Consider the following 27033-nt stretch of genomic DNA (forward strand, 5'->3'; position numbering starts at 1 on the left):
AAGGCACTTGGTCCCAGCCCCTCTAGTAAATGCCCGGAGGCACCTCAGTCCACACGCCAGCCCCCTGCACAAAAGCATCCAGCTTTACCTGCTCCATCCGTTTCCCCACCTCCTCACCCAGACCCACGCAGGGAACCGTCTCCACCTGCAGCTACGTGCGTTTATTCAACGTCTGCGGGACGAGTCTAAAGTTACCACCTGGGAAAGTGCCGTCAACCTGACCCGTGGTTAGAGTCCAGTGTGTCAGGTGGGCCTGGTGGCCATGGGTCAGCTGCCAGCCCGCCCCGAGAGCCTGACGAAGGCCAACTCGTATTTCTAGTGGGCCCCACTCCAGACGGACCTAGCGGCTCTCGAGTATCTGCTGGGTAAGTTATTTTTTGCCTGAGTCTCGGACGCTGACTGACTTGTGGGGAGTGGGGTTGGGGAGATGGCCACAGGCGGCCGTGCCGTGGGAGCTTCAGCCCTGCGGCTGTCTCCTTTCCCGGCTGTCTAGCTGCCGTCACCAGGCAAGGCCTGATCCTCGGTTTACCCAGCCCGACAGGTCCCTTCAGGTCTTCATCCTGCCTTAAGCCCAGCCTTCTGGGGAGGAGACTTTCTCCATGTCCTTGGCTTGCATTTTATGAGCTGCCCATGACCTTGTAAATAAAGTGGCTTCTGTCAAGCCCAAGACCCTGTGGGACAGGTCACGTCAGCGAGTCAAACTCACCCGCTGCCCTGAGGGGGAGAGAGGAGGCGTCTGCTCCAGCCAACAGCAGCCTGCAGAACCACAGGGTGGTGCTAGTCTGCCCTGCAGGGCCCCTGGGAGTCAGAGTGGAGCCTGGCAGGGGGGCTGGCAGCAGTCTCCCAATGATGGCTTATAACTGGCTTTATAACTTGTTATAAATGGCTTATAACAAGTGTGCTTGTAACACCAGCCTCCCATGTGCATTCCTTCTCCCTCGGGAAAAGGCCGCTCTCCTTCAGGGAGCGCAGCCAGGAGCGAGACCAGGGCGGTCGGCGAGGCCCCGCGTGAAGGAAGTCACTGAGCCACGAGTTTAGAAATGACACCAGAGATGAACTTTATTTTAAAGCTCATAGAAGGCTCCACAATGTTGGGTCACAGGGATCCATGGCCCTCCCCGTGGCCCCGGGTGGGGGCAGGGGCAGGGCTTCTGCTCTGCATGCAACTAACACAGTTCACTAGCTTTTCACTTATACTCGTTGCGTTTTTTCCTGTTTTTTTTTCTTTTTCTCTCAACACCACAGCAAAGAAGTCGTCAGCGATTGGCGAGGATTCACTTGGGAAGGCCCCATGGGGTCAGACGTAGAACCTTGTGGAGACAGATGTCCACGCACACACATGCCGCCTGGAGCAAGAGGCCAGGAAAGGGCCTTGGCAGGGGACCCCGCTCCCTGGCCCCGACACAGCCCCTCCTCCTGCCTCCCCTCCTCCCAGGGACCAAGGCCGGCTTCCGCCTCAGACGGACATGGGGACACTGCAGAGGGGCATAGTATGAGTGCACAATTCCACAGGAATCTGAGTTACCAAGGCAATTTCCCCTTTAGGATCAGACACCACGGATGCTACGGTTTTTTGCTTTTATCCCTTTTTCCATAGAACACACGAAATTTCTAATCATTCTTCAAAAAGGAAATATCGTTTCTCTACGCTGCGCGGCCTAGTCCAGGTCCATGTGCAGGGGGTTCTGGGCGGTGGTGTGGCCGTCGCCATTCTGCTGCGGAGCCTCGGCACCCGTGGTGGCCTTGCCCTGGCTGTCCCGGTCCTCCGTGCCCGTGCGCGGGCCGTTGGGTGCTCGCTCCAGCTTGGGTGATTCGACTTTTGGCTTGGGCTGTGTCACGATGGGCTCGCAGGTGGAGGTCAGCTCCTAAGAGGACACGCAACACCCGTCATTTGACTCCGAGACCCATCTTGCATGCCCCAGCCACGGAAGACCCCTAGCCATCCAGGGACCCCACCTCTCACCACACGGCGGGCCCTAAGCAGAGCCTACTCAGGAGCTACCACGGGGACTTGCTATGTTCCCACATTCGCCCTCACTGGGTCCTCTCAAAGTGGAACGACCTCCACACCCCACCCCCCTCCACCAAAGGAGCCTCCTGACCACAGGAGCAGCGTCCAGAGCTGGCTGCAAGCCCACGGCCACTGGCATCAAAGGCCCGTGGTCCTTCTGCCTCCAGGGCTGCACTTCACTGTCACTTCAGAGGGCAAACAAACGTGGTCTCTTCTTCCCAGCATCCTCCACCCTGTCCAGTCTTCCTTCCCAGAGGAGACACCCACCCACCCCCTTCTACTCACCCGCCTCTGACCGCCACCTTCCCACAAGTGGGCTAGTTCCCTGGCAGCAAACCCCGAAAGTAGGCGCCCAGGACAGGCGCTGGACAGAGACTTCGTGTGACGGAGACAGCAGGTCCCATCACGAGCGGGGACTCCAGGCAGCCCCCCCGAGATGGTGACGCACCTTGACTTTTGCTCTGATGTCCTGCACGAGCACAGCGGGGTCCTGGTCAGGCCTCCTCTTGGCCTGGGCGTTCATGGCATTGTTCATCCACTCCCTCACCTCGCTCACCGACTTCTCCACCTTGCTCATCTCGGACGCGTCGATGTGGTTGTACTTCTCCTCCTGAGGGAAAAGACAGGGTCACCCTGAAGAAGGGACGGCGTGACAGCCCCACCTGGAGTGCTAGCTACCCAAGAGCCAGGTCAGCTTCCAGCAGACCGACCGACCGACCGACCTCGTTTCTGAAGTTGGCCACGATCTTGGTGTAGTGCTGCAGCCTCTGGCCCAGCTCCGCAAGCGCTCGGGGTCGGTCTTCCGCTTCTTGAAACCGGAGTTTCACTGGCGAGCCGATTCTCTGAAACACAACATGACAGCTGACTGGCTGTCGCCGTTACTTGAGAAGTCCAGTGAGGAGCCTGGGGGACAGATGGGTAAGTGCTACGGCAGATGGTCAGCTGCAGTGGGAGAAAGGCCTGGCAACCTGCTCCCGTAAAGGAGCAGCCGGGGCCCCTACAGGGCAGTGCTCCCGTCACACGAGGTCAGAAAGCACCCAGCAACAACAGGGGTGCAAACAGGGTCACAAGTGGGAGGGGATTCATGGGTCATGTTGCCACCCCCCTCACCAAAATGTGTCAGCCTTACAAAACTCCATGGCCAAGATTGTGTGGTTGTCCTCCGCTGTGAGTGGTTACAAGTTCACTCCACGCTGTGGTATCTCTGAGCATCAGCCGACGTGAGCAAGTGGGGGCACCTTGAGTCACCACCCCGACTCAACTCCCACCTTCCATCTCATGAGCGAGCAATGCAAGGGAAGAGGAGGCCAGCCGGTCCTTTTGCTGGGAACCCCTAGACCCAGGGAAGACCGATGTCTCCGAGACAGGGTGGGCACTGAAGGTGGACGCGCACCACGATGTCACAGTGTCCCCAGAAGACGACGGGGACTGGGACAGGGGCGAGTGCTCACCATCAACTCGGCCAACTTGTCCACGTAGGCCTGTCTGCACTGGTCGTCCCCTTCCTCATACAGCCACTCCTCCGTCTCCGAGAGGACTCTCAGGAAGCTCTGGTGGTCCTAGGGCAGCAGGCACGACAAGGGCAGGGGCGGTCACTTCGCATGGGTGCACAACCCACTACCCGCCCCGGGGGCTGCTCCTTCAGTCCCCACAGAGGCTCCCGGCCACGTGGTCTGCGGCAGGGCATGCAAGTTAGCTGCAGTCAGAGAAGAGCACGCGAGGGAGGAAGGGGCTGTGCTCACTGACGGGTGGGCAGGTGCCCAACAGGCTCGATGGCAGGGTAGGTGGCTGCTCTGCATGCCTGCACCACCGAGTGCGGGGGTCTAGACCTTCTTGTCCCCCCAACAACGTGGCCTGGAGTGATTCTCATTCCTAGGATCAAATGCCGAGGAAGCGACACCAGTTGACAAGGCAGTGACGGACATCTGGGAAAAGGCCCAGCCCACTCAGCAAAGTCTGTACTTCCATTCTATCCTTGGGGAGCAAGGGGCTGTGCAGTTTGGGTTTATCCCCACTTCAGCACCAGAACTGTAAGACACCCTGGAAACGTTAGGGGGGGAGGTGTGGGGGACAGAGCTGTATCAGGACAAAAAGGCTCCCATTTAATTGCTAAGATCATTCCCGATTTCTGTCTAGTTAACCCACCCCCACCCCCACCCAAGTTCTGCAATCTGCAGTCAAACTGACTTTGGAATCAAAGACCCAGGGCCAAGGGGGGCGGGGTGTGTGGTGGTGGTGGTGCTGTAAGAGGAGGGGCTGATAGTTATGGGGTGGACAAGTCCGGGGGCAAGCACACAGCCCAACAACAGGCCGCCCCCACAGGGGTGAGTCGTCTCAGAAACCTTGATGAGACAGAGATCAGGATGTGAGGCTGTTGAGCTATTGCTCCAGCTTGCTCTCCGCCAAGTCTACACTTCCCGACGGAGGCCAGGTCCCAGCTCTCCAGCCCTCCCCGCCTCCCCCCCAGACTGCGAGCTTCCTTTTGGTCTCATCACAACAGCCCAGGCTGGGTTCTGTTTCAGGGTTGTTGAGTTTTAGGTGCTGAAAGTCTAAAGGGGCAAGATCGGGCCGCAGGGCAGATACGGTCTGGAATCAAACAGCCTGTGACCCTCAAAGAACGGGCAGATGTATGTGCCACAAATTCCTGGAACAATTTTCCTGGACTTTCCCTCATCAATGAAGTTTTGTTTCCTTAAAAATCCATCCTAATAAGCCCGCAGCAGCATCTGTGTCCCTGAAGAAAATGTACATGGACGTTTACAAAGTCCCCATCACCTTCTGAGCTGATCTCCCTGCCTGGAGCGATGCTGGCCCTGCAGACCTGGACGTCCCTGCCGCTCTCCGAATCACTGGTCATCCAGGCCTCGCCTGGTCCCCGCAAGCCGCTTTCCTGAGCTTCTGCCTTGCTTTACAAAGAGTGGAAAGGTCAACCCCTCGGGGCAAGCTCTGCCTGAGCCCTTCCTGGCACCCACTGAGAGGAGCAGAGACATCTGCTTACGCGTGAGGACGGCAGCCCACCAGCACTCTGACTTCAGGAGCCTTTTCCAACTGGTTTCTACTCGTCAGCCGCCCTGCCTACACTCGAGGTGGGGGTCCTCACTCGGCTCACCTTGAGGCCTCCCAGGCCTCCCCTAACACTAGCTTGACGCCTTTGATTTCCTCAACAGAACTTACAAAAACCATTTATATCTACCTCCTTCCATGTATGCTGACTTTAATTTATATGTTCAAATTCATTTTCTTCTAAGCCTTTGCATCTAGAAATTCTCTGTGTGGTAGACCTATCTCCACAGATACCTGCCAGTGTGACGTGAAGGTACTGAGTACTAACCCGTACGTAGGTCTCATTCATGAAAGCCTCACCTCAGTGATACACAGAAACATAGTCAAGAAGCCCTTGCAATGGAAACGTCACATGTACAACACATGTCGCGGAGCTGGTCAGACCGATGGACCCGAGAGCGACCCTTAGGGCAGTCGAACCTGGAATCCCCAATCTCATGTGATGTTAGACATTCTAAGCTTTATGTGAACATACAGTATCACGTACTTTTATTTGTAAGTTAATAGTATGTAGTTATGTTGTTTTCTAAAGAAAAGGTGTGGTTCTGTCTCCGTGTCAACTCAACATGTGTCCCTCAGAGACGGGTGTGTGAGAAACGCCTGTGAACCCAGCGTCAAAAGCGTGATCCATCTAAAACCCGTTGTTTCACAGGTGGGAGCATCCCTGCTGGACTGGAAGGTGTCTATCAGAATTGCCCCCGCCCCCACACGTAGTACCCTGTCTGACTGTAGCTAACAAGCCTCAGACTGCCACGACTGAGTCTGAGACGGACTTGCCCGCCGCAGCCCCTGGGAAGGTTCAAGGCCCCAAGTTTGTTCGTCGGGTTCATCTCAACTTTGCCCAAAGCCCAAACGCACCTGCTCGGAGAGGAACTTCTCGTAGGGCCCGCTCAGCTTGTCCCGGAACTCATACACGCACTCCTCCACGGCGTTCTTGGCGTCGTTCCTCTCCTTCTCCAGCTTGTCCTGCATGATCATCTTACCCTGCCAGCAAGCGGACAGAGCACGGGCACTAGGTTTCAACTCTGCACACGCCAGCGCTGGCTAGCTAACCAGTGTCACACACAGAAACAAATCCGGAACACCAACAGTCCTGATGAACACTTCCTACGTTAGGAGGGCTAACTAATACTTCATGGAGAACCTACAGAGGTGCCTCTTCATTTAAACAGACACACTGATGATGTGTTTCAACAACACACCGAAAGTGAATGGTTGTCCCACTTAATACTAAGGGGAGAAAACTCAGCCTGTTCTTTAGATCTGGTGTGTGGCCTGCACGCGGTCTACACCGCCCCCACTAGGTGAGCTGCAGGCCCATCCATGCCAGTCACACTACTCAGCCACCACAGGCACAGAGGCCCTAAGTTCATCGCCAGACGTTCCTAAACACGTCCGCCTCTCTGTCTACAGAGACCATATCTCATTCTCCCGCACGCTGGCCCGAGCGCTCCTAGTGGCGCACCATAGCTCAGGGTCCTGCAGCAGCACGGGATGCTTCTCCACGGCCAGCCGCACAGGGGGCTCCCCAAAGTCCCTGGGAAAACACCACCCTCTGCCAATTCCAATCCCCAGCAGCATGCTGATGGATCCTGTGCTGTGCCCCGTTTCCTCACCAGAACTTGGGCCACCCCAAACAGAATGGTCTATGGCACAAAGCCCTTTCTTTCATCGAGATGCACATCAGCTACCAAAATTGCCCAACAGTTAAACCGGAAAGGGGCCTGGTTCTGGCCCTCACTCCGCTCCCTCCTGGAAACACGGGTCACAGCATGAACCCCTCTGTCCCCGTGTGGCAGGCGAAGCTGCCCACGGCACACTCACCTCCGTCTCAATGTACATGTTCAGAAGGTCTCTCCCCAGCTGCCACACCAGGCTGGCCTCCACAGGCAGCTCCACATTCACCACCTTGATTTTGGGCTTTTTGGCCTCTGGAGGCTGGTCAACCTTCTTTTCATTCACCTTTGGGGTGGGAGGACAAAAGGGCAAGACGGTTCTCAAATATTCCTTAAAGGAAAGAAGCAAAAATCAACTCCCTCGCATGCTTATGACGACGTAGGCAAAACTCACACAGTGAAATGCCCCAAACATCATCAAATTCCGACCGGAGCTGTAGTGACCATCAAACATGCCACCCCTCCTCCAGGAGCCCTGCTGCTCCACTGAGGAGGCTCTCCTGCCTGCACCCAAGGCCCCCTCTCTCCCAGGGCTTTCCTTCCCGAACCCTCTGAGCACAGCCCGATGGTTGCTTCCAGTTACTCACATCCTGCAGGGGTGAAGCTGGCATCTGCCAGTCGCCTCAAACCGACTCTGACCGACAATGGAGATGCCAGGATCGCCCCACACAACATCCCTCCACCCCAGCACGGGCCTGCCTGAGCCCCACGGAGCCCCGCACTGCTCAGCACCTTCTAAAAGCACCTGGGGATATGGAGATGCACGCACACGGACACGCATTTCTCCTATTCCTACCGCTGCCTCGGAGCCCACATTTCTGGTAAGCAAGTGCATTAAGTGCAGAGAGATGACACTCGGCTTAGCAGACCACCAATGCCAGTGCTCCGTGGCAAACATCTTCCAAAGGGAGCAGGCTGGTGGGAGAAGACACATCTCCTGTGGCTCCCACCTTCCCAGTGACGTACCTCTCTGGAGGTTCCGACTCACAAAAGACCAGGAAGGCAACTGAGCCTGAGCTGCAAACTGAGGCACACTGACGAGGGTGTCAAATGGGGAGACCTTGTCCACAGCCACTGGATCACTGCTGGGGAACTGTACACACTTGGCTTCTAAAAGGCGAGTGGTTCAAATGCACCAGCTGCGCCTTGGTTGAGAGATGAGGCTGACAGGCTCAGGAACCCCGGGGAGCAGTCCTCTGGGCCCTACAGGCTTGCTATGGGCGGGAGTCTACTCAATGGCAAAGAGCTTGGAATGAGTATCAATTTAAAGAGCCCCTTGTGGTGCAGATTAAGTGCTCAGCTGCCAATCTAAAGGCTGGTGGTTCGAGGCCAGCATCCAGGCAGCCTGGCCCCAAGGGCGGTTCTACTTGGGCTCCAGGAGCTCTGAGAGAGTCGACTCGGCTGCACCGGCTGTTAGGAGACGACAGGAGGCTGGAAAAGGGCGCCCGCTTGCCCAGTGGTACAAAGACAGAGAGGGAGCTGGAGTGCAGGTTCCCAATACGTCAATCGTCAGTCAGTGACAGTTAGTCACGCCAACAGACCTTCCTTCACAGCTCCTTGCTCCGGTGCAGGACATGCGTGCGCACACGCAGGACATACACACGTGACCCAGAGGATACCCACACCTGCGGCAGCACAGGCTGGACAACATGACGGGCATGACTAGCGTGTGTGGCACTCCAACCAACACGGTGCCCGGGTGTACAGTGTGACCGGGTACGCCCAGAGGGCAACAGCTCCAGCCACAAGGAAAGTCACCAGCTCTGGTGCCCGCCCCACGGGAGATGCAGTTCTTACTGGGACCTCCGGGGACCCAGGTCAGTTATAAGGCGGGCGGGCAGGCAGGTTTACCTGGGGGAAAAGTACTCCAACCCCCAGTGAACAATTCTGAGGGCAAAGAGCCCACCAACGTGCCAAGGAAAATGTGGGCAGTCCCTAGCGGACACATCATCGTCATGCGCTTGCAGGGCACCAGGCATCCCGTGACCTCGGGCCGTCCTCCCGTATCCACTGAGCATGTGCCCCGTCGGCAAGGCCTGATAGGAAGCCACCCACACGCCATGGGACACACCTGAGACCATCAGGTGACCGCCATTCTTGACTCTTGTCCGACGGCTAACTACTTCTCCTGCCTCACAGCCCAGCACCAGCAGGTAGACAGGGGCCCTGAGTATCAGCCCCGCCCCCCCGGCCAGAGCTGAGCAGCAGAGGACGGGGAAGGCAAGGTGGCACTGGCTCTGACAGGAGCGTCAATGGAACGTGCTGGAAGAGTCACTCACTTTGTCGGCCTCGGGGGGTTTGTTTCCTTCTGAGGGAGGCTCAGGTGGAGGGGGAGGCGGGGAGGTATGGTGGCCATCGCTTTGTACCTGGGGCTCTGTCCCAGCGTCACTGCTCTCGGGCTGGACATTGTTCTGAAATGAAAGCCCAGGCACAAAGGATGTAGAAAGCAGTGACCGGCTCGGTCCCGAGTCAGGGGCGCCAGAGATGGGCGCTCAGGCCTACTGCTGGAGAAAAGGGTACCCGGTCAGAGCAAGCAGCACCCACACTGAAGCAGGCTTCCGAACCACTCTCCACCTGAAAGAAAGTCTTTGAACAGCATTAGGTCACACGGCAGGCAGGCGGTTGGTATGCTGAGCAGACATTGGACAGACAGGTCTCCCTAGAGCACAGGACACAGCTCACTACCATCCAGGCCTCCTTCCCAGAACAAGCTGACCTACTCATTTCACCAGCAACCACCACGCAGCTCCAACATCACTAAGCCTCAGTTCACCCAGGAGTGATGTCATGGGACCGACGACCGAGTCTCAGGGGGGATACAGCTCCCTGGGGACATGATCTGTTCCCCGCTCCCCACACAGCTCAGGACAAGAAACAATGACGCCGTTACATGTTCAGGATCCCTGATGCAAAACCCAGTGAAGATAGAGCTGGAAATAGACCCTCAACTTCTCCGGGATTTTGTTAGGGTGCTGTCAGCCCTCCCCGCCAGGACGCCCCAGGGAACGCCACCACCTTCCCCATCAGAGCAGCCAGGGGAGTCCATGGAAAGGCACTCTGCCCACCAAGCGCCAGGCCCTCGGCAGACAACGGGAAAGCCCCATCCAGCTGGACACCAGCTCTCTGCAGCCAGCCGAAAAGACCGAGGGCGCCGAGCACTTGGAACATCTTTCAGAGATGAGACCCAACTTGGGCTGGAACGTGGTCTAAGAAGGCTGACAGGGTCCCCACAGGGCCCCGGCCTTGTAGGTCTGTGGGCATGCCCACATTCAGCTGAGTGCCAATCCGTGCCAACACTTCCACTCTGTGGGACACCTGGGCTCACGGCAACAACCAACCAGAAACTGCTCTTTCTAAACACTCCTCCCACTTCTTCAGTCATTTAAAGGGAGAGGGGGAGGCACTCCTTCCTCTTGCCTGCTCCCCCCACTCCACCCCCGGCCACAAGAGTTCTCCACGTTAATGAAAGCCAACAGGCTCTAGGAGACCACGGCCAGCTCTGCCACACCCACACCCTCTGCGTGAGAGATGACCCAGGGCGAGGTCCCACCTGCACTTCAGGTGACGGCCCATTGCCTTCACGGCCCCAAGTCCTCACCCAAAAGCTAAGGGAGAAAACCCCTCCTGTAGCTGGGGGGAAGCTAGCTCAGAGGTGTCCCCCCACTTACATCGACGTCTGGGTGCTCCGGAGGCTGCGGGCTGGGCCCCTCTACGTCCACCTCCCCTGAGGATGCCTCGCCCTCCTCAGTGGGGACCTTCTCCACCATGGACGCCGTGGAGACAGTGAAGATGCCGTGGGTGTTGACGCGCACCTTCACCTTCACCTTCGCCTTCTCCCCATCTTTCTGTGCAGACACGTTCTGAATAAAGAAGCGGCCTGGAGGGGACGAGAAGGAAGGACGAGTCAATTTCACGACGAGTCCAAGAGGAAGGCTGGAGGGGCTGCCACCCCGTTCCCCGCCCTCTACTGGGGCTCCATCTCTCGGGCACGCTAAGGCTCATCAGGAGCAGGGGCTCCAGGGGATGGAACTGGAGTCTGCACGCTGGGCACGGGGTGAAGTGTGTGGAGCAGGGCAGCACACAGCACAGCACGAAGGCCTTACCTATTTTGGCTTCTGGGTAGGGGACGCCTTGAGGGTCTGAGTAGAAGGCTTCCAGCTCGAAGGGCCCTCTCCTGAAGAAGGTGAGGATCTTGGAGAAAGGGGCCGGGTGGTTTCGGCAGAACACTTCATACATGCTACGGAACAGAGGGAGGTGCTGGTTATGGACGGCGATTTCTCTGCCCTGAAAGGGACGGTCCACCTTCCCAGTCCAAGATGCCTCCCACAGGTGCTCAGCTGTGCGGTTAAACTAGCGCTGGCCGAGGCTCGCGGTCACTGAACCCTAATCATGGTAGGAACCCTGGAGGCCCAGTGGGTAACGAGTGGGGTTGCTGGCCCCAAGGCCAGCAGCTCAAAAACCACCGGCAGCTCCACCGCAGAAGGGCGAGGCTGTCCTCGCTCAGCCTCGGGAACATCCGTCTTGTCAGGCTGCTCGGAGGAACTGAGTCTGTGGCAGGAAGTCTGTTCAAAGCAAGCCCACCAGCAGAGGCAGCCTGCACCCCAGGGTTTCCAAGACTAATTCTTTTAGGGGAACAGACGGTCACATCTTTCTCCCAAGGACCAGCTTAAGGGTCTGGGTTACAGTCAGCAGCCCAGCACTTAACCCTCATGAGTGGAGGTCTAACGGTCAAACTGACCCCGCCCAGAGGACGGTCCCCAGCCTGGCAGGGACAGATGAAAACAGGCGCTGACGCCTAGAGACAGCTGCACAGAGTAAGCACAGTCTGTCCAGCGTGTTTCACCAGACAAGGGCGGCTGTGCCCGACAGGCAGAGGGCAAAGACCCACTGTGGCATCGTCCTGGACTCTCCCTAGGGTACTGGAGAGGGGACGGTGGTCAGAAGTCTGGTCACTGCAAGGTCCCAGTTACAGCCATCACCCTCTCTGCTGCTTAAAACAGACATGTGTGTGTGCATCTCGCCTGTTTGTACTGAGAACAAGGAAAGGCCTCTGAGGGCGGTGTCCGGCGTCCGGCTGCATACCCACCCTTCAGTGTCTTCCGAATCGTGGTTCCAGACCAGGGAGATGGGAAAGGGGACGGCATCGGTGACAGAAAACTCTCGAACCTTGAAAGCCGGGGAGAGGATAGCACACTGCAGGGGATAAACAGTGGGCAGAAGGTAAGCTTGGGCCATGGACGTCACCCACATTTGAGCACAAATCTCCAAAGTTTGCATTCAAACCAAGCACAAAAAATTCACCACCACACTACGGCGGCCACTAGAAAGAGAGAGAAAGATGAATCTTGGGGCAAGAAAACCGCCCGTGGCCTTGGAGTTGATTCTGACAGAGCAACTCCAGAACCTGGGGCCCCCCAAGTCCCCAGCTAACAGCCCACTGGGCCACCGGTGCTCACGGACGCCCCGGACAGAGGCTCAGGCAATGGGAAGTTCCACGTGGGCATCCCTTCCAGCAACGCCCCGTCCTCGGGCACATCAGTGACCACCTCTCTCTCTTCTGAACACAGAACAAAGGCCTTCAACACGTCCGTGGGAAAACAGAATGGAGAGAAAATGGCTTTTTCCCACGAGCTTTTGGAAGCCCTGTTGGGCAACTGGGGAAGGGTAAACGCCCTGTTGTCCATGTACCACAGGGGCACAGGCAAGGGAGGGGCAGGCTGGCTGGACTCCAAGTTCCAGCACCCCCCATGCTGCCCATAGAAGCGCTGCCTAGTCCTGCACCTGCCCCACACCCACTGCAGCCTCATCTGATTATGTGGGTGGTGAGACCACAGCCCAAAGGAGCCCTCGTTAGCTTGCTTGTGAGGCAGATTAGGAACTGTCACCTTCCCACCTGCTCTGCTATCAGAAAGGCACGTGCTCCACAGGAAGTGAAAAACGAGAGCCCGAGACCATGAGGGCTCAGCAGGTGAAGGCTGACAGAAGCACACATCCTGATGACAAGCAAACACTCCCCGCTTCTGTCTGGAAAAGCCCTGGCTTAAAGCCAAGAAACTGGTAACTAGACTGGGATTCAAGTAGGTCAATGTGAAACCCTTTAAAAGGACAGTGCCCTACTTGATCCCAATTCCAAAAAGCAAAATACGGCTTACGGTGGTTCGGTGTGGCAGTCAGTTATGTATGGCCTTAGTGTCGTTTGACCAGATGTCACCCCTCCCTCAGTGACCATCTCCCAAGCCAACACTTTGCGTTTCTGACCAGCACGTTACAATCTAATCAGTAACACTGTGCGCCAGCAGCTTCCCGCCTGGCAGTGAGATGCCAGGCGAAGTGGCCACTGGCTGTGGTGGTCACATGTGCGTGCCCCTGGCAGGGCCGGGATGCACAGGAGCTGGGCAGTGACGCCCTGAGGGGATCACCCTCCGTTTTCACAGGATGTGCTGGTCTCTGGTTAAGTGAGAGGCGGGTGCCAGGCAGGGGAGAGGCCCACAGGCAGTACCTGGAGGGCGCACCCTCGAGCCACAGCTTCATCAGCGTTGAGTGTAGTGCTCACGTCCTTCTCAAAGAACTTTGCAATGGCGTCCTTCACGGCCGGGATGCGGGTGGTGCCCCCCACAATCTCCACGGCGCTCACATCTTCCGCAGTCAGCTGGGTCTGCTCCATCAGCTCGCGCAGGGGCTTGTCCAGCCTCTGCAGCAGGTCGGCACACAGCTTTTCAAACTGCGCCCTGCCGGGGTGAGCAAAAGGAGACGTTTTAGAGAGCAGCCTGGAAAGCCAGTTGCTGGCACCCCATCACCGCCCTTTGCTTCCTTTTAAAATAAAAAGGTCTCCCCAATCCAAGGTGTCTGGCTCCAGCCCCAGGAGGAAACCATCAGCTGGCTTGGGGGCTGCTTGGCTTGCCCTCCACTCTGTGAACACAGCAGTGGGAGGCAGGAGGGACGGGGACACACACCAGTTCTCAGATGGTCTGAGCTACTCCCGTGATCTGACGTGAACAGCTGAGTCGGCCTTTCCCTCCCGTCCCAACTACCGTGCAACCACTACTGCTGCTGCAGCAGCTCCGACACTGACACGACAGGGCTGCCCTCTCTAGGGAAGCAGACAGAACCGCTCCCTCAGGCCCACCGGTGGGCTCTTCAGGGGAGCACCTGCTACTACCCACAGTAAGGATCCCACCTGCTCATCCTGCCGGACACGTCACGGTCCTGGAGGAAGCACTCGATGTTGAGCGGGAGGTCTGTGCTGATGGAGCTCATCAGCTTCTTGAGCTTCTCGCACTCCTGGTGCAGGCGCAGGAGCGCGCGGGGGGTGGACTTGGCGTCCAGCTTGTACTTGGCCTTAAATTCCGAGCAGAAGTGCTCCACCAGCTTCTCGTCAAAGTTTTTCCCGCCCAGGAAGGGATCAAAGGCAGTTCCCAGGACCTAGCGGCATTGAAACAATGTCGTCTGTGACGGCCGACGCAGAGCGCAGACCCGGCCTTGGGACGCCTCCAGTCCACAAGCAGCCTCACGCTCAGAGGGCCTGCCGCCCCGCAGGCTCCCGCCCTCCTGTGGTGGCCCAGTCATTTCGAACGGCTTAGACGGCTTTTTTTTGTTCAAAACTTGTTTTATTATTAAAAAAAGATCATTTTATTGGGCGCCCTTACAACTGTTACTACAACCGATACATCAGTTTTATCAGGCATATCTGTACATATGTGGCCATCTTTCTTTTCTAGACATTTACTTTCTATTGAGTCCTTGGTATCAGCTCCTCTTCCCCCACTCCCACCACCTTTGTGACGCCTTGATAGATTACAAATTATGATTATTTTCATATCTCACACTGACCGCTGTCTCCCGTCCCCCACGGTTTCTGTTGTTCTTCCCCCTGGAGGGGGCGGCTTAGAAATCTTCACTGCCAAGAAAGAGCGCAGCCCAGAGGCTGAGCGTTAACAGGAAAAGCCATGACACACACACACACACCACAGGAGGTGGGTTAAACCCACCGCCTTCCAGCTGATTCTGACTCATAGCAACTGAACTGCCCCCACCCGGCTTCAAGGCGGTCAACTTTATGGGAGTAGACAGCCTTGTCTTTCTCCCGCCGAGTCCCCATCCGCTGTGCCACCAGAGCTGCTTGGGGAGCACTGTGCACACTCGGGAACGGCACTCACCTTCAGCCTCCCCTTGTTAAAAGCGCAGGCCGACACTTGAAATGCCGAGTGTCCCATGTCAACAAAGACCACCACGCGGGGCTTCTCTTCCAGGTTGGGAAGGTCCTGCTTATAGATCCCGTAGTTCAGAGCAACTACAACAGAGAGAGGCGTCCGTCATCTATCCGCTCACAGGAAACCTAAACACCCTTTAGCCGCGCCATGCCATTGCCCAAGTGCCCCTTCTCCACTTCCACAGATGGTGCCCAGCCAAGACGTGAAGGGCAAAGTGCCTGCCCGGGGTGGGGGGACTGATGGGCGACATAAGGCTGCTAAGTGATGCTTATGTTTAACCACAAACTGCTAGGAGACACTCAGCCAAAGACACGAGCTTCCTGTGTGACCACACCAGCTCCCACAGCCACCACTGTGGCTGGTTTGCAGCAAATGATGTCTGACCATCTCAGAGAATCTGCGAACATCTTGCTAAGAATCTTTGCAGGAGCAGACAGCCTCAGCTTTCTCCCTTGGAGTGGGTGGTGGGTTTGAACCCCGACCTTGTAGTTAGCAACCCAATACCTAACCCACAGCCCCACTAGGGCACCTTACCCTCACCAATAAGTAGTTTTAGTTTCTCCCAAATCTACTCTGCTCAAAGAAAGCTGGGGGAAAAAATAAAACAAAGTTGCTTCCTTATGTGAATGGACTAGATTGTAATCGGTTTCTTACATGTGTCTACTCCTCACAAAGGCAGCTCTGGTGGCGCTGCTAGATAAGCGCTGGGCTGCCAAGGGCAAGGGCAGCAGTTCAAACCCACGAGCAGCTCTGTGGGAGAGAGAGGAGGCTGTCTGCTCCCATGAAGACGTACAGCCTCGGGGAGCTCGCACAGGGCTGCGAGGTGTTGTCGGAATCAACTGGACAGCGGCGGGTTCTGCCTTTTCATCACCAAGGAGCCCTGGTGGTGCAGTGGTGCCGCAGTGGCTCTGGGAAGTGCTGGCACCGCCTGCCTCCGGCAGCTCTCTGCTACCATCACACTGACTCTGACTCAATGACCCCACAGGCCAGAGCAGAACTGCCCGTGGGCTCCAAGACCAGAAAGTGTGTTCGCTGACGGCAAACACGATGCTAAGAAGTGACACAGCTAAACCCAGCCTCCTAACTCACAGAGCGGTGCATCTCCTGCTCAAGAGCTTCTGCTTCCTCCTGACGTGGGACGCGTCGGCGCGGTGGGCACACTTACCTGCAGTCATGTCGTTCATGAGCCGCAGGCAGTTCAAGCCGACAATGTGCGCTGCGTCCAGCACCGACCGTCTCTCCGCGTCCGTGAAGAAGGAGGGGACCTGCAGGCCAGCAGAGGGGCAGGGACACTTTCACTGACCCCGAACCCTCCCCACCACTGCTGCCTTACCCCCACCAACCCAGCAATGTGGTGCTTGCCAGATCACACAACACACACCTTTGGCCTGAATTCCTCAAACTTTTAGAAACAGAAAGGATGTCTGATAAGAGTGCCCCAGTTAATGACAGCATCCCAAAGCTACCTTCCCCCAAAGCAACCTGCAGTTGAAGTTCACCAAGGAGACTCATCTAAAGCGTCTTCAATTTCATAGGCAACATGTAAACAAACTGTGCCCCAACTACCGTGACATTTCTACCCCCTTCTGCATGTTATAGGGCTCTGTCCACATATAAAACTGAATACAGGGGATTTCAAAAGGCTTGTGAAAAGACAGCAACGTCTTTCCTTCCCATTTTCCACGTTACATAGTAAAACCTTCAAAAGCCATAGCATGTGAACAGCGGAAACCGGCCTGACTGCACGGGGGCCGCCAGAGGCAGAAACCTTTCCAGCGCTGGGCAAAGGAAGCCCCCTCAGCTCCCATAGGTCGCCCGTACGACTGTCATGTGGTCAGGTGCAACGTGACTACAGGAAGGTCAAGACGGGACAGAGCTAACCCTGGCATGTGACTGCCCTTCAGCTTTGCTGCCCAGAGTTTGAGCACCAGGGCAGCAGCCCCGCTGAGACCAGGAAACGCGTGGGCTACGGAGAGCCTGTGCGAGCTCCTACGGAGAGCCTGTGCAGCTCCTACTTACGGAAATGACGCAGTCGGTGACTGGTTTCTTCAGGTTGTTCTCAGCGGTTTCCTTTAACTTGGTCAGCAGCATGGCTGTTATCTGCTCCACGCTGAACAGATGTTCTTCATCCAGGTACATCGCCTATGGCACGGAGGGCACAGAGGGTCAGGCTGCTGGCCGCAGGATGCTGCTCACGGCCAGGCAGCAAGGCACATTCTCTTTTGGAAACATTGGGGAGAGTGGCCCAGGGCATAGTACTGAACCTTCCGGACCCTTTTCAGAGAAAAAGCGACCCAGCCCCCCTCCCACTTGACCCCAAAGAAAAGCGTTTGTACTGGGCCCATCACCCGGGACCAAGTGTTGCCCTCATCGCCCCCACGGGCAGCCCTGCTCACTTTGGGAAGCGCTGGTTCAGAGGAAGGAACAAAGCAAACCACTTTCCCCTCAACCTGGTTAAGGAGGAGCAGGAGGCTGGGCAGCTTGCCCGCCCACAGCAGGTGGTACATTTCCACTCCCTGAGGACATGGGCCGGGGAGGAGGCTCTCCCTGGGCTCACAGCCCTGGGGGCAGGCTGCCGGCTGGCATGAATCAAGGGCTCTGGCTGGATGACACCTCTGCTCTCCGGACCATGCAACTGAACCCTTGCCTCTGCCTCTGGGTCGACACAATTTCATGGTAAAACCACCCCCCAACAACCCCACTGCCAAGTATGCCAAGTTTGGACGCCAAAGAGCTGGAGGAGACACAAAGCTCGTCACAGGAGATAGTTGTCTCTAAAGCCATGTGAACAGACGCCTCTACACTGGCAACTTTTCAAAAGCAACCAGAAAGAGAGTCAGTTACGAACAAAACACCACCGCAGCCAATTAGAAAGGTGAGGTAAGCGCCTTCTCCCACTTAAGCCAAATCAGAGCACAGCCAGACGCATTTTTGCTGAGCCAATTCAGACTCACGCAAAGTGCGTCTCGAATATTCTGGACTGTCCGTTGTCGTCACAGAAGCACCTGCGGTGCTGCTGGGTGGTTATGAACCACCAACCCTGGGTTTGGAAGCTGAGCGCACACTGTGACGCCACCCAGGGAAGCACTGGGTAAAAAGGCACACCTTCCCTGTAGAGGAGTGACGTCGGCTCCCACGGTAGGTAAGCTGTCCACTCAAACAGAAGACACTGCCTGGTTCCCAGAGGGCACTGCCCTCGGGCGCCCCAGGAGGTCCATTTCCACCGCCCAAGGCCGGTCACGCGGTCCCATCACCTTGATTCCAGCGCTGCCATTTGTCATGGGAACCAGTTCGTAGCTGAGGTTAGCCTTCTCCCTCTGCACAAAGGGGTCGCTGAAGGCCCGGCCATGGAACCTCTTGAAGTGGGAGACTGTGTTGCTGGCATGCGTGATTTGCTGCAAAAGAAGGAGGCTGCTGACGGTCTCATCTCCACCTCCACCAGCGTTTCAGACAGATGCTCCGCACTCCCCTCAGCTAACCCTGAGCACCCTGGGGACCGTTTCCCCAAAGCAATGATCGGGTTTCATTTTTACCTTCTCCCCCCATACAAAAAATGCCAGAAGAAAAGCCGTGAGGGTCAACAGAAGACAGCGGGGTCACAAAGGCCCCCAAAGCTGCGGGACGAAGAATTCAAAGAGCGTGAAATCACAGCAAGTCTCTGGAGACGCCCAACTGCCTGGCTCCATGCCACCTGCCTCTCTCCCAGCCACCAAACACGTCTGTACTTGCACATGGACAAACAGGTAAGAAAGCCGGGCAGCCAAAGGCCGCTTTTCTAAGAGGGCATTTCTAGTGTCTAACGGTCTGCCCAGTGGCGGGGAGTGCATGTTCTCTGAGTGTAATAGGAAAAGCCTCGAATCCTGCTACCAGTGACAGGGAATGCCAGACAGTCCACTTCGGAAGAGAGGAGAGGGGGGACATTTATTAAAGAGCCTCTAGGGGGCTCAGCACTGCCAAAACACGGTGCGAAGGAGGAGGAGGCAGGAGGTGAGAAATTAAGCTCAGGCTGCCCCAGGTACAGGTGGCACCACCTCTGCCAGGCTCGGCTCTCTCAAGTCGCACAGTTGCTCAAAATGAAGGTGGCAGATGGGAAAGTTAAGAAAGGGCAGAAACCTACTGCCACTGAGTCGGTTCTGACTCACAGTGACACTGCCGACGGTCACAGGAGCAGACAGCCTCACTGTCGTCTCTGGAACAGTGGATGGGTTTGAACTGCCGACTGTGCAGCAACTAACCCACAGCACTATGAGCACTTTGGAGGGCAGACGCGGGGATGTGCACTCCCTTTCCCAAATGGAAAGATGCACAGCAGAGGGGCCTCCGGTTGGCACGCGTCTCCAGAGTCTACGTTCTGAGCTTCAGCTCCTCAGAATCCTGAGAACGAACATACCTGATTTTTGGCAGCCACACCAATTGTTCGGTTTTTCGATCCAAAGGATATGACTGACCTGCAGGAAACACACATTTCAAAAGTACTGAAATGCATCAGAACACACGTTTTCAACCCACATGAAAGTAAAAGAGCTATGATGAATGGCCTATATTGGGCTGGGAGGAGAAAGGGATGGATGATAACTGGAATTTACGGCATTGTCAGAAATGGGTGGTACTTTACTCTCCCCAAAGTGAACTACCATTCTGAGAATCTGGCCAAGACAACAGTGCCCCGCTCTACCCTACCCCAAAAGAGTAGGTCAAGTTTCAGGGGGACACTTCTCAACACCTCAAGGACCAGTGTAATCTCCCAAATCTCAAATGACAAAGTCCTGTTGGCACCATGGTTAAAGTCCAGGTTGGTAAGCCACAGGTCAGAGCCTGTGGTGCCAACCCACCAGGCATTCTACAAGAGGAAGGTAAGGTGCCGATGAGTCCGTTCTGACCCATAGCAGGCCCGTGTACAACGCAACAAAATACCACGCCATCCTCCCTATGAGCCTTATGTTTGAACTTGTGGTTGCAGCACAGTGCCGATGCAGCTCAATGACAGTCTTCCTCCTTTTCCCAGCGAGGGCCTATGAGCAGGAAGCCGCTGGGCCAGTGTGGTTAGGTGGTCGGGAGGGCACTCCCCCTCCCCGCCCCCCAGAGTGCTTTGAACAGATGCAGGGCCTTAGTCGCTTGACCCCAAACACAAGATGAACAGCAGCAACAACAGGCTGGAACAACTCCATCTCTCAGTGAGCCACTCTGTACATGCACAGAGGCCACTTCAGACCTGTCCCTGTCCCAATACCCCCACCATCTGCTCCCTGAGGGTCAGCCTTCACATTAATCCAGCCCAGCGGCCCGGCTTCTGGAACACCACAGCTTTCTCTTTGATGTCTCTATTGGATGAAGCTAAGGATGAATCCCCTGCACGGTCGGTCAGGGCAGAGTTTACACACGGGAGACCAAACCTCATCAGTCAGCACAGCCACCCTACAGGAGGGAGCAGAACTGCCCTCGTGGGTTTCCATCTGCACCGGAGCAGGAGCCTCATCGTCCTCACTCGGAGCAGCTGGTAGGTTCAGGTAGAGAAGAGCAGAATCCCAGTGCTCTGAGGAGATGCCGTCCGGTGATATCCGGGTACCGGGATCAAGTCTGGATCTTCTCTACAGAGCCCTACTTTAGCTGAGTGGGTGCTGGGCAGACCTCCAGTGCAGGCAGAGCCAGACATTTATTAAGGTGCCTTCCATGCAGCGTAGGACCCTGCACTCACAGCTTGAACTCACTCCTTTTTTTCCAAGGGGGAAACCAAATTGTTTTAATTTTACTGAGCAGGCATTAATGCTGGCCCAATGCCACTGAATCACACACCCACTTTTACAAGAGTGTGACTGGGAAAAACAGACAACCAACACACAAACCAACTGATGACCCTGTCGGCAGAGAAGGAAGCAGCCTGTCTCGTCTTTCTAACACAGAGCAGCTGGTGGGCTCAAACTGCCCACCGTGTGGTCAGCAGCGGATCGCTTCAGCCACTGTGTCACCAGAGCTCAGGAGAGTGGGGATCTCCAGTGCCCCCCCCCCCACCCCCCATCGGATCAGAGAACAAAGATGTAAGCTGCACTCAGCCTGGAAGCCTGCACCACAGCTTCCCTATACTCTGATTACAGAGCCATGATCAGTTTAGGGGAGCCCTGGTGGCACCGGGGCGGAGCCCTGGGCAGGCCAACTGTGAGGGTCAGCAGTTCCAGCACCCCAGCTGCTATGCAGTAGAAAGATGAGTCCGGCTGTGGTATCCCACAAGGTGGTTGGTGTTAATTATTAGAGGTCTCTCCCTATACTACTCCCATTAACAAAAGGGTGCTGACTCTCCCCAGCCTCTACACTTCCTAAATGCTCAGCCATGTGCAGACGTGAGCCATTTCCTTTACATTTCCTCTGCCTGCTCCATCCACCCCTTTCACCAGGAGCTTAAGAGCAATTTGAAAAAAAGAAGAAAAAAAGAATAGCTACAATTTCCCCCAAGCAGCAAGCAAGCAATTTGCTGTGCCAATGCCTGGCCACTAGACTTGTGCACATGCTCTTTGGAAAATAACCCCAAAGTTGCTTTTAAAATGGGGGCCCTAGCCTGCACCCGTGCTGTCGCAGCCCAGGGAAACACACGGTGTGCAGTACCAGTTCTCCTTTATCGAGCCCCATGAAGAGCTCTCCTTAATTACTGAGTGCCAAATTAACTTTTAGATACATTGACAATAAAAAGCTGAAAAACAAACCAACAGACAAATACAAAGCAAAATAATAATAATGCCCCGATTTAGGATTAATTCTCCTGCCATGAGGGAGCACAAAAAAAGCCTTAGCAGAGAGCAGGTCAGAGGGGGACCTCTGCTGCCCCCGGGGGGGAGGGGGCAGCCTAGATGGCTTGCCGGCCTGGTAGGGCACGGCGCGGCACGGAGATCAATGGAAGGTTCTAGACTCGCATTTAAAGATTAACGATGCAGTATCAAAGGCTTAGCTGCCCCGGCTTTGCTGTGCCAAGACGCCAGGGGCGGACAGATGGGGACGCCGCGGGGAGCCCGAGGATAAAGCTCGCCCACCGTCTAGACGCGCGAAGAAACATCACGTCTGACGGACGCAGACCCCCAGGTCTCCAATCTCCAGACCCAGTACCCCAATTCCTTAAACCCCAATCTCCCAGACCCCGACCCCCGGGCAGCATTCCTCTAGACATCAATTCCCTAACCCCTTAGATCCTCACTCCCTGGACTGCAGGACCCCGATCCCCTAAACTAACACCCCAGACCCCGATCCCGGGACAGAAATTCCCTAGGTCCCCAATCCCTGAACTTCAGGGCCCCGATCCCCTAGATCCAAGCTCCTGGGTCCCGGTACCCCGCCCCCCATCCCTGGACCCCAGTACCCCGACCCATTCCCGGGCCCCCAAGGCTCCACTTACGGGGTGCAGCGGTCGCTGAACTCGTTGGCGATCGTCTCGATGCCCCCGGCGCGGGCCACCGCGATGTAGCAGCTCTGCGAGCCCACGTCCAGCCCCACCACCGACATGGCCGGTCGTGGTCTCTCCTCCCCGGATGCGCGGCCCCGTGGGTCCGGCGCGCACTCGCCGATGGACAGGCGGCCTGTCAGGGACCGGGGGCTCCCGGGCGGTCAGCGCGCAGGCCGCTCGGACTGGAAGGGACGGCCGCGCCGGGCGTCCGCGGGTCCTCGGAGCCGCCTTCTCCGTGCTGCTGCCCGCCGCTCGCTCCCGGCCCAGAAAGGGCGGTCCCTCAGCCTCCGTCTTAAGCGCCGCACTGGTGGGAACTTTCCAGAATCTGCGGCATTTACTCACCGGCGCCTCCGCCGGCCCACGTGCCACTTCCGCTTCCTTCTTCTGGAGCCTTCTCGAAAGATTCCAGCCAATGGGAGGCGGGCGCCCCGGAGGCCCGCCGCCGTTGCTATGGCAGCAGGGGAGCCGCTGCGGCGCCAGGAGTTGACGCAAGCCGCGCGGACCCACCTCCGGCCCCGCCCGCCCTAGCTGGAGGCGTTTGGCTGTCCTCACGAAAAAACAGGGAGGGGCCCCTAGAAAACTCGCCATACCCATCATTTATTAACGGACGGGGCCAACAGGGCGGCTGAGCGGGCAGAGACAGATCCTACCTCGGCAGGATCCCGAGACTCCGGGCACCGGCAAGGCCGAGCGGGTGCCGCAGAGCGTATCGGGAACTGTAGTCCCGACGGGAGGCTGCGCGCGCGGCATCCTGGGATGTGTAGTTCCGGTCGCGGTGCGCGCTGGGGCACGGCTTTGTCTTGGGGACTCGCCCTGCAGGCCGGGCTGGGTGGCGTGCAGGTGTGCGTGTTCTCTGGCGCCTGAGTTGCTGCTTTTATCTTCGCGTCTTTCAATAGCTAGGTGACCCCGCCAACTGGCGCGTGACGGCGCGGCGGGAGGAATGCTCCTAAGCCCCGCGTTCGTGGGAAGTGTTTCTGATTTCACGCCCCACGACCTTCCTTTGTAAGATAAATGACCCCTGTTGTGTTTGGTTTCGAGAGAGTGCCCTAGTCCACTCTCTTCCTGAGTTGGGCCCGTCTGGTGGGACCACGGCCAACAGAGAGCCTTAGTCTAGCCCTAAGAGGCCCTGGTGGCGCCGTGGGTTAGGCGCGGGGCTGCTAACCTGGAAGGTCCGTAGTTCGAACGCAGCCACTCCGCCGGAGGAAGATGACCGCCTACAGATCTGTAGCGTCGGAGATCTGCTCCGCCCTTGCAGGCTCGCTGAGAGCCCGCTTGATGGCTGGAGCCGGGGCAGTGAGTTTGATTTCTGGGAGTATGCTAGCCCCAGGCTGCCTCACTCCTGGCCATAAATTATTCAGTGACTTTCTGCTTGTTTTTGATCTGAAACAGCTTTGTGGTCCACCCCCCACAAGAGGGGAGTTTCTGCTTATTTTCAGTAAAAAACCAAGTAAACTAAAGATGCCAGTTCTAAGGAGATTCCGTGGTGGCCCCTTGACACAGGCTACTAAGCATTGGACTGCTAACTGCAAGGTCGGTGGTTCAAGACCAACAGCCCCTCAGTGGTAGGAAGATGAGGCTGGCTGCTCCCATAAAGATCGACTCCCTCAGAAAACCCATGTAGGGTGACCGTGAGTGGGAATCAAACCAATGAGTGGGGTTTGGGTTAAATAAGTTCTAGAAGGAACCTTGATCACACAGTGATAAAAGAGTTTGCTTGCTAACCAAAAAACAAAACAAAAACACTCCCAGCTGCTCCACGGGTGAAACGCCTGGGTATTTGCTCCCCTCACCCCCCCCCCCCAAGGAAACAAACCCCAAACTCTGCCATCGTGTCAGTTCCGACTGCCAGCAACCCTTAGATAGGGTTTTCCAAGAAAGGCCGTCTTCACTGCAGCAGACAGCCTCATCTTTATGCTGCAGGGCAGGTGGTGTCTCTGAACCTCTTACCCGCTGTGCCACCAGGGCTGCTTAGGTGTGTTACTCTCCTGCTTATTTATTTAAACGTTTTATTACAGGCACACTATCCACAGATCATACAACTCAATAGGTGGCTCACATTAAGAAGAGTTGTACAATCATGACCACACTTTGAGAACGTTTCTTGTATTCATGGTGACTGCCTCCCCATTTCCGCCCCAGCCTCCCCCGTCATGCCCCTGAGAAACCATTGGTGCAGGTGCTGTCTCTGTTGATTGACTGCTCACCTTCGAGTTAACCAGTTAACTTTCACTCTTAGAGGACCACACAAACAGGGTGGACGCTTTCAGGTTCAGGATGGGATTGAAGTCCTTGTCACCTGCATTCCTTTCAAACAGGCACAATTTCTCACAGGGTTGCTAACGCAGAGTCCAAAATTCTCGAAGGAATTGTAAGCCTGTTTTTAAAAATCCCATGGGCATCATTAAGTATGCACCCAAACAAGCAGATACGCGTGATGCACATCAGAACCCGCGCCAAAGCCGCTGCCTTCAATTGAGTCCACTCCGACTCGAAACGGCCCTCGCGGAGTTTCCGAAATCCATCGCCACAGGAGGAGGGCGCCTCAGCTGGTTTGAACCCCTGACCTCACGATGGGCAGTGAAGTGCCTCCCCCCCAGCACCACCAGGCCTCCTATGGTAAGCAGTCCCTTCCAAGGCCTTCCTGTTGTTATGGCAACAGAATGAAACCAGCTCCATCCACACCATCCTCGATTGTGCTCCTCTTGGAGCCCATGGTTGCAGCCGCCATGTTGGGGCATCTCCCCGAGGTTCTTCCTCGTTGCCGCGTGTGAGGGCCTCCTCCAGGACCGATCCCCCTGACAACGTGTCCTAAGGAGGTGAGCTGGAGTCTCGCCATGCTAGCCCCTAAGGAGCATTCCGGCTGTGCTTCCCAGACGGACCCGCTTCCTCTGTGGGCCACCTGGGCCGCTTTCAATATTCTTCTCCGGCACTAATGTTCAGATTTCTACTCGTGACGACCCTGTGTAGGAGTTCTGAAGAGCTCGGGGGTACAGTGGGTCATGCCCGGGCTGCCACCCACAGGATCAACAGTTCAAAGCACTGGCCTCTCCCAGGGAGAAAGACGAGGCTTTCTACAGCCGTAAAGAGGGACAGTCTGGGAAACCCACAGGGGCAGTTCTACCCTGTCCTGCAGGGTCGCTATGGGTTGACACCGACTGGGACACCGGGCTGTGTGTGTATCAGCGGTTCTCACCCTTCCTCACGCCGCGACCCTTCCCTACAGTTCCTCAGGTGGTGATCAACCACAACATTATTTTCATTGCTACTTCATCACGGCCATGTTGCTACTGTGATGAATTGGGCGGCCCCTGTGAAAGGGTCGTTCCACACCCCCCCCAGGGGGTCACGGCCCACAGATTGAGAACCGCTGTGGTATAGGGTTTCTGAGGGTGTTGATAGTTTATGGGAGCAGACAGTTTCATCTTGCTCCAAGGAGTGAGCGGGCCGGTGGTTTCGAACCGCTGACCAACATGTGCACGCATGGCTGATAGAAGCCACTCGAGTCCGCCCAGAGGTGCCTCGGAAGAAAGGCCTGGCTGCTTCCGAAGTCAGCCCTTGAAAACCCCACAGAGTGAGAGCCTCCACCTGCTTCACAACCGAGAGCAAACAACCAGCCTTCCTTGCTCGTGAAAGAGGGGAGGGGCCGGCATGCAAGGACTCCCCGAGCAGCCCCGTGCTGCTCCACTGGCACCCCTCCCAGCCGGCCTGTGTGGAGAGCAGCAGCAGCACCCAAGATCCCCGTCGTGGGGTCTGCTGCTGTCTCTTCCTCTGGCGGGCCGGGGCCTCACCCCCGCCTTCACGGCTCTCCACGGCTGCTCTGCCAACGTCTCTCCCTCTGGGATCGGATCGGAAAAACACGGAGCAGCTTGCGTAGGGAACTCTGCGTTGGGGCCGTCCTGGCACTGGGGGTGTGGGTGGGAATCACAGCCTTTCCCACGTTTGTGGCTGCGAGGAGCTCCCTCCTCCCCAAACACACATGTGACAATGAAAAACATCGGGCGTGGATTGTGGAGACGACTCTCAGTGGAAACCCCTGATGGCGATACCCCTTCAAACCGAATCGTGATGCTTGTCCAGACCCTCTGGGATAGGGGGGAAATTCCCTTGTGGGCTTCCCAGACAGTCAGTTGTCAGTCGTTGCGGGAGCAGCGAGCCTCCTGTTTCTCCCACGATGCAGCTGCAGGAGCTGAGCATGTAACCCACGTGTAACTCATGTGGCAGCCAGTGTAACCCACGAAGTTACCAGCATGCCCCTCTCTCCTCAGGTCAGGTCGCCACGTGAAGAGGGCTTCTGAGAGTATTTCCAGTTCCATCTCGGCCTGAGTCTCTGGGGGTCCCACCCTCCGGCCTGGCTGCAGGAAATGCCTGGTGGTTGGGGTTGGAGAACCAGCGGCACTGCCTCTCTGGAATACTGCAGGGGGCGGGGGTGGGGGGTGTCAGGGGAGCCGTCTTGAAGGCCTGGCCTGGTTCATGCACCAAGTGCGACCTAGGCCCCCACCCTGTTCCTTCAGCACTGGAAATTTCCCCAGGTCAGACCAGGGTGCCTCTTCAGGGGTGGAATTCCCCGGGAGAAAGGCATTATGCACACAGAGGAGTTGAGTCAGAGATCATTATCAAGAAAGGGGGAAAAAACCAAACCACCCCACC

At 56.7% G+C, this 27033-nt stretch overlaps 1 protein-coding gene across 1 annotated transcript; it reads right to left on the reverse strand.

The window, feature by feature from the left end:
• Positions 1-1033: 1033 nt before the first annotated feature.
• HSPH1 (heat shock protein family H (Hsp110) member 1) lies at positions 1034-22699 on the reverse strand. Its single transcript, XM_004715399.2, has 18 exons — positions 22339-22699; positions 19351-19408; positions 18215-18355; positions 16980-17102; positions 16126-16225; positions 14907-15040; positions 13928-14172; positions 13250-13478; positions 11837-11943; positions 10854-10987; positions 10419-10627; positions 9030-9161; positions 6899-7036; positions 5933-6058; positions 3463-3570; positions 2734-2853; positions 2460-2621; positions 1034-1865 (listed from the first exon to the last, which is right to left on the reverse strand). The coding sequence occupies exons 1-18, from the start codon at positions 22443-22445 to the stop codon at positions 1659-1661; spliced, it is 2580 nt and encodes an 859-aa protein (XP_004715456.1). The 5' UTR covers positions 22446-22699; the 3' UTR covers positions 1034-1658.
• Between the last annotated feature and the right edge of the window lie 4334 nt (positions 22700-27033).

Source organism: Echinops telfairi, unplaced genomic scaffold (assembly GCF_000313985.2).
Source record: "Echinops telfairi isolate 266 unplaced genomic scaffold, ASM31398v2 ScPeMD7_2565;HRSCAF=3150, whole genome shotgun sequence".
In the NCBI taxonomy this organism is placed as follows: Eukaryota; Metazoa; Chordata; class Mammalia; order Afrosoricida; family Tenrecidae; genus Echinops; species Echinops telfairi.